This window comes from Arachis duranensis, chromosome 6 (genome assembly GCF_000817695.3).
Source record: "Arachis duranensis cultivar V14167 chromosome 6, aradu.V14167.gnm2.J7QH, whole genome shotgun sequence".
Lineage (NCBI taxonomy): Eukaryota > Viridiplantae > Streptophyta > Magnoliopsida > Fabales > Fabaceae > Arachis > Arachis duranensis.
The window spans coordinates 4,084,647-4,092,374 of NC_029777.3; the positions used below are offsets into that span (position 1 = coordinate 4,084,647).

General features: G+C 32.7%; 1 protein-coding gene across 10 annotated transcripts; it reads left to right on the forward strand.

Moving 5' to 3' along the window:
* The first annotated feature begins 123 nt into the window (after positions 1-123).
* On the forward strand, positions 124-3,610 carry LOC107492063 (uncharacterized). 10 transcript variants are annotated; one of them, XM_016113031.3, is made up of 6 exons: positions 124-371; positions 463-567; positions 1,092-1,147; positions 1,339-1,394; positions 1,480-1,509; positions 1,608-1,897. In XM_016113031.3, the coding sequence occupies exons 1-6, from the start codon at positions 193-195 to the stop codon at positions 1,722-1,724; spliced, it is 543 nt and encodes a 180-aa protein (XP_015968517.1). In that variant the 5' UTR covers positions 124-192; the 3' UTR covers positions 1,725-1,897. The 10 variants fall into 10 exon arrangements, with proteins under 10 accessions (XP_015968517.1, XP_015968516.1, XP_052119262.1 ...); XM_016113030.3 differs by having other exon boundaries at positions 126-371; positions 1,605-1,897; XM_052263302.1 differs by having other exon boundaries at positions 228-567; positions 1,064-1,147; positions 1,480-3,610.
* Positions 3,611-7,728: the final 4,118 nt, after the last annotated feature.

A 7,728-nucleotide genomic window follows, 5' to 3' on the forward strand; every position in this document is an offset into this window, starting at 1 on the left:
AAATTGGTTTTACGGAAGGTACAAGAACATAACCATAACCAGCTGATGCTGACGGTGAGAGGCATGTTTGTGTTTCTTACCTAGTATTAGTGTTGTACTGAGATACATACCACAATATGAATAATAAACAAACAAATAAATAAGGAGCAAGAGATTATTTTTTTATGTCAAACAAAAATATCTGTGAATCCGATGATAAAGGATGCGTGGCTTACAGAAGCCCAAGAGGCCATAAACTCTTTGGAAGACTTAGAGACCAAACTCAATCTCAATTTCAATTCCAGTGCTGCTGAATCCATACTAGTGAACATTGGAGTGAAGCTCGATCGTCTTGAATCTCTGCTCCTTAATCCTCCCACTAGACCCATCTTGTAACACTATTTATTAGCACCAACCAACACATTACACATATCACTTGGTAATGAATGAGTATTAATCATATATGTTTCACCCAATTTGCAGAACTAATGAAGACCTGGATTTCCGTTGGAAGATGCTTTCAGACATTCAGCTAAGAACCAGAACACTCGCTCGTTCTGTTTCTGCATCATTAACATGCCCAAACAGGTAGCCTTGTCTCGCTTGTTCATATTGAAACAAAGATCTTATATAATATTTTAGACTCTTTCATTACAAATAGATAAATGTTAAAATAAATCTTAGCTTGTTTGGACGGTGAATATGATGAGATGGGCCTACTTAGAAAGTTTTTGCAAACTGTTTTCTTGAACTTGATGCTATAATTCTGACTTAGCTGGTTGACATAATTGATAAGGTCCTTTTACTAAAAAGTGATACTTTGAGAATGCAAAATTTCCCCTTTACAATATCTATCCAGCATAGCAATCAGAAAATGATAGGAACATGATAATTAAAACGGAAAAGGGAATGATATTTGATGATAGGAAGAGGCTTAAAAAAATTCCCTTGTCTTACAGCTTCATAAACCATCTTATGACTATACTAATTAATAAATAGATAACATAACACTAGTTAAACATGAATGATTATGTTATCATTATCCAGTCTACTACTGATTTTGACAGATAGGTTCACCTTTCAGTAATTGCACTACTTGTGCTTCTCTTTAGGCCAAGCAATGTTCCTGATATTGGTAGCAATGATAACACTGACCGTTATAACCAAGGTACAGTTCTATTATCTGCTAATCCAAACTATTCTGCTTCAGTCAAGGAAGTCATAATCAGTTCAAGTAATCAAAATTATAATCAGTCAATTATTGTTAATCTGCTATAGGCACCTTATAATTTGAATATTCACCCCCTAATCAGCTATAGGCTTTTAATTATCTTTGAAATTTAATAATACTATGTGTAGATTTCATGAAAACCGTATACTCCCAAGATCAGAAAGAGTTGATGAAACCTCTTCTTGTAAGTTTTTTGCAACTAATAAACTAAACTATATACCACCATGAATTAAGGGCTACTAATTATTGCTTTGAGTATTTTGTGGCAGTTTGATGATGAAAACAGAAGTCAGGTAGAGGTGAGTACTCTAGTCTTTGGTATTTTCGTAGTTAGTTATGTATTGAATATGTCATGATCTATTAACATTATAATCTGTTTTTTGTGGCCTAACAGCAGAATGAACTAAGTTTTATGTCAATGATTTCACTAAGGAAAGCTTGCTCTACTTTCTTATTGTTCTTGGGACTAGTTGCACTCCTATTTCTTGTGGTTCTCCTCTGCACAACTATGTAGCTTATCACGTCCATATAAGAAGAATCATGATATGATGGATTTGTGCCATTAAATGTGTATATATTCAGTAAAGGGTATACATTTTTATGTCCAATCTATTTTTCATCTTAAGGGGTAGAATCTTGTCATGTGTTCAGCTAACTTGAATGAAGAAAAACATTAACTTTTCGTTAGTCGCTATTGTAGCATCCAATTTTGAAGTATTCAACTTTATAACTATTGTTGTATACATCAACATTAGTCTCTTATTGTAGCATTGTTTAACAAGTTAACAATATAATATTGTGTGACAGGAACATACATAATTTTCTTTGGCCGTGAAAGAGAGAAAGTAGTAAATATTAATTGGGGCAGTCCTTTTTCTTGAGGAGGGCCCATGTTCCACTCGGTTTTGAGATGAATATATGATGATTGAGAGAGCAAAATAATTTGAAAAAGCACCATTCTTTAAAGAAAAATGGCCAAAGTGAGCAGTGGTGTGTGATGACTTGGAAAAGTGCCAGTGCAACACAGCTCACAAGCATAACACAAATACAAAAGATAAAGCTAAGAAGAAGCCATCATTCAAAGGCGTAAATCAAGGGATCATAAACATGAACATGAACCAATGAGTAGTTAAGTCTGCCCAATCACACACACATATATATAAAATTGAAACATTTCATCAATCCAAATCCAAATCATAACAACCCCGTTTCCCTCTCTGTGTGTATGTCTTACCAATCCCACAAACATCCAAGTTGGAAATTTTCCATCATACTCATTCAATCATCACAGAATAATTCAATTCAACAAGCTAAGCCAACTAACATCTTTTTCTATATATATATATATATATAACTCCATATATATTCCCTTTCTTCCTCTTCCTCCATCTATGGTTACAACTATTACAAACTCAAGAAATTAAAGAAGAGAAAAAAGATGATGATCCCTGCTTGTTTCAGCCAATCCACCACCACTTCGAATCAAACGCCGCCACAAAATGTAGTAACATGCATATACCAAACTCAACTCTTCAACTCATCATCTTCATCAACATACCTCACTCTCAGTTGGTCCAAAACCCCTTTCTCTCACTCTTTAACAATCTACGCTGCAGATATATTCACCACCACCATCTCCCTAAACCCTTCAACCTTCTCCTTATTCCGATCACCGCACGGCTCCAAATCCATCTACTACCATCAAAACCAGCGCCGCCACAAGATCAAGCTCCAATGGAACTTCTCCCGGACGAAATTCACTCAGAAATCAGCAGAGCCAGAGTCGTGCTTCTACTTGGCGATCTCATGCAATGGGAGAATCAAATTCTTCATGGGTGACATTAATTATAACATTCTCCAAAACACACAAGAGAAAAGCGTTGATCCGATCTTGCTTTCGAGGAGAGAGCACGTGTTTGGGAGCAAGAGTTACGTGTCAAGGGCGGTGTTCATGGGTTGCAAGCATGACATTGAGATTGAATGCAGTGGAGGCTCGCTCAGAGTCAAAGTTGACAGTCAACTTCGCTTGGTGGTCAAGAGGCTTGCATGGAAGTTCAGAGGGAATGACAAATTCTTCGTAGACGGCGTAGAAGTTGAGTTCTACTGGGACGTCCTGAGTTGGGTGGCCAACGCCGATAACAGCACCAACGGTGGCAGGCACGGCGTTTTTGTGTTCCAGGTCGGTGGCGATGGCACCGTGTGGCCGGAAATGGTGGGTGCGGAGAAGAAGTTGATGAAGAAAGGATTGTTGCCGGGATCCGGTGTCTTGCAGTGGGCGGAGGAGACCAGTGACGGTGGGAGAATCTCCTCTTCTTCGTCGGCAAGGTCTTCTGCCAGTAATGGCGGCGCTTTCTCCTTGTTGCTTTACGCTTGGCCCAAAAACTAATTTCATTATTTTTTAGTGGTTCTATAATTAAGCATTACTAACTCGAACTAAATTATCAAAATAGTTCTGAAACCCATATCATCCATCAATTTAATTTTTGAGATTTCAATTATATTATTATCATTTTTAAAATTAATCTTTAAATATCAAACGAATTATAACTCAAATCACATAGTCTTTTTTCTGTATTCACCTAAGAAGTCACAGATTCGAAAGAAAGCTACTTACGAAATGGACTAATTAGAAACGTCACTGTCTCCTTCAACATAATTGTTTTTACTTACAGTTCGACCAACTTCATGGTGATGCTGGTCTCTTGTGAGCATTATTTTACTGTTTGATATTTTGATATATTCTTTAATTTTTAGTTTAGGTGCTTCAACTTTGGATTCTTCTTAGTTGGGCTGTTAATATTTTTTTTGTTGTGTGTATTACAATATACACTACGCATCTCTTCTACCTGTACAAAATTATATTATATTGAATTGTTTATCTTCCATACTAAGAAATAGATGCCTTTCATGTTCAAATATTAAGGTTAATGCGTTGGATACAAGGGTTGTATTTTCTAATAGCTGTCAGTACTTTGTGTTTTCTATTTTACAAGTGAATCATTTAGACCACAAAGACAATATTTGAATAAAACTTATATTTTACCTCCGTATAATATAAGGAGAATAATTTATGTTTTGCCTTGTTTTAATTTATTTCTTCAGTGAAAAGATATTTTTTTATTAGTCATAGTTTTATTAATTATTGGCTTATTGCATGTGTGTCATTATTTAAGAATTATGTGTTTGTAGACATGTTTCAAGTTCACACTTGAGTGACAGTTAGTTGTGAGATTAAATAATCAATTATGTTTGAGAGTAATAGAGTAGCTAGGCAAGTTAATCAAGATTAATGTAAGATCACTTTATTGTTTCAAGAAGTATTTTTTATTATAAGTAGTTAACATTAATAACAAATTTGTCATCAGTCTCTCTGGCAATCATTATTCATTAATCAGATCTAAGCCACGTTGAGATAGATCAGCAATGCTGCAAACACATGGTGTGAATGGACTTTGTGATTTCAATTATTAAATCATTGAATAATGGATTACCTTTTATATTTTAATTAATTAAAACATGAAATGAAATATATGGATATCATAGAACACAAACAATTTTGGTCATGTATGGTGTGACATTTCATGTACCAATAATATATAATGGGGCAATACCTCCAGCGAATAGCATTATTGATGACAGCATATGATCCGAAAATTCCTTCCAAACGAGAAGAATGGTGATCAGTGTTAAGAAAATGTAGATTTCGGTAGGGGTGTGCATGAGTCGGGTGAAATTGAGTTTGATGTGACTTAGATTCGGCTCAAAATATATATCGGACTTATTTAGTAGACTCGAACCTAAACCCTAGGCTCGATGAAACTTACACACTTTCGCGTTATGATTATACCGGGTAAAAATTGGGTCGTTAATATTACATTATCTTGATACCTTCTTACAAGCTAGCATGTGAAAATATCCAAATTTCCAAGACTCCAACCATTATTTGACATAATAAAATTCACTTAGAAAAATATAACAAGAACCAACTATTCTCTAAAATTAAAGCATAACTATAATTAATACTAATATTATCTATTAACACCAAATATTTAAATCAATACAAATAACACAATATTATGCATTAGTTAGTCTAAAATCTTATGCATTTTAAATATAAAACATTAACTTATAGTCTTATAATAACTAATAATACAAAATATTAAGGTTTACAATACTTAAATTTCACATAAGAATAGCCATCATTTATCACTAATACACAAAATATTAATTGTGTATGATAACCGGACCACTGGATCGATTTCGGGTGACTTGAATCATGGTCTAGATCGGATCCGAAATAATAACTGGATCTATTTTTAAGACCCTTACCCAACTCTAATGAAATCACACCAAATTAATCTCTAAAATATTCGAAGCCGGATCGGACCGGGCATGCACACTCTAGATTCCGTGCCTTGTTACACTAAAAGACATGAAAGATGCACAATCACAAGAAATAATCGTTCCTATAATTTTCACTTATCACACGCTTAGTTTGCTGCATCATTTGCCACATTTTTCCAAGAACCATAAAATCCTGGTAGAAAATCTTGAATTATGTTAGTTCTATGATTGTAAATTAAGGCATTTAGGTGAATGAGTATGACAGACTCTTGATTAGTTAGTAATTCAAATATCTTTTATGATTCTCGTTGAATGAATGAATGTTCATCCCGTCAAGGGCGGGGAAAGGTGTCATTGCTTATATCCTTATATAGTTATTAATAAAGGTGTTATTGTATGATTCCCCTTATAAGGGGATGACTACTTCTGACTTGTGAGACACCTCATTAAGAAATCAAAAGTCTTTTCATAAATAATGACTAATATAAATGGTTCCAGCACATAGTCATAGCCCAGAAGACCGTTTACAGGCTAAGATAAACTTCTTTTTTGGGGCCTAGTTTACTAACTTTAATACAAAGCAACAGTGTTATCAGGTGTGCACGCTCCAGTACTATTCCACCTTGAAGGGGAATGAATTCTCTCCCGTAAAAAAAAAAAAATTGAATGATATTAATTGTAATCTTTTATTTTTTATTGTTTTTTCTCTTATATTTAATTTTGATCTCATTTATGAAATTAATAATAAAAAATTACACTCATTTTCTCAAGTTAAAAAAATTGGAGAAAATCTATTTCTCACGTTGGAGTGCCATTTATAGAATAACAAAACCCCTTTTTATTATGCAGAGTACAGATAGAAAGGTGATCCTTTCTTAATTATTTCTCTGTAGCATCAATGTGAGCTGTTTCCAATTCCCCTATCATTTTTTGTAATATCAAAGTAACCTTTTGCTGCTGTTGACATAAAATTGTTTTTAAAACAAAGCTGTTGCATTGAATAATCTTGTGTGAATTTCAACGCATAAACAACCGTGGGAATTTTTAATTGGTAATGTTCGAGAGAAAAAAAAAATCAATCTAAAATTTATCTTATTTAATATTTATTAATTTTAATAATAATTAATGAATATTAAATAAGATAAGTTTCGATTTTTTTCGTTAAGGAACTAATTTAAAGTATAGCCAATTAAAGGTAACTAATTGAAAAATATGCTAATTACATAAAATAAAATAAAATAAAACAACTCTCCACTATCCCTATTTTCTAAAATTTTAAAATTAAAAAAAAAAGTTAATTGAATTGACTTATACTATAGTTGGTTTTTTAAAAATTTTTTTTTGTTACCAAATATTTCCGTGTATATTGGCAACTAAACACTTGATAATTATATTGGTCCTATACAGTAGTCTAGTGTAGTTGGTGATTGTAAATCACTAAATTAAGCTTAGTAACACTCAGTGAGTGACACAGAGGAGATACCTGAAGGTTGTTTTTATAGTAGTTGGCGATCCAAAGAAAATGGAGAATGGTTGAGGTTGAAGTTGAAGTTGAGGCTGAGGTTGATTTTTGTTGTGCTGTGTAGCAGTTTAGATTTGCAAACCATATTAATTTACAGCATTAACTAATACTTATACACACCCACTTTTTTCAGTTAAAAACTCACTATTCTAATTTTTATTATCTATAAATATTTCTAGCAACGAACTTCTAAATATTCATAGTATAATCTCGCTCGTATTTTTTCTTACCCTTATTTAAAACGGTAACTGTATGTTATTTTGTCTTGAAGTGAAAACCTATCCACAGCCAGCTGAGTGGTGAGGGACACAATTCCAGAATATTCACGCATACATAAGCAAAACGTGCTATTTCACATACAAAATAAATAAGCAAATAAAATTACATTTTTTTGTACAATTAATTGATAAATGTGTTACAATTAAAGCAAATAATCACATAAAATAAGTTTGAAATCATCTCAAATAAATAAAATTTTTAAAATTTGAAAAATAACACATTTTTAAAATAATATATAGACTCATTTCATTATATTTATATGTTTGTGTGATAGATGTTAAATAAAATAAAACACATAACTAGTTTTAATCTTAAAACACCTAAAAGATTCTCAACTAACTAATAATAATAATAATTAATATAATAATAATCT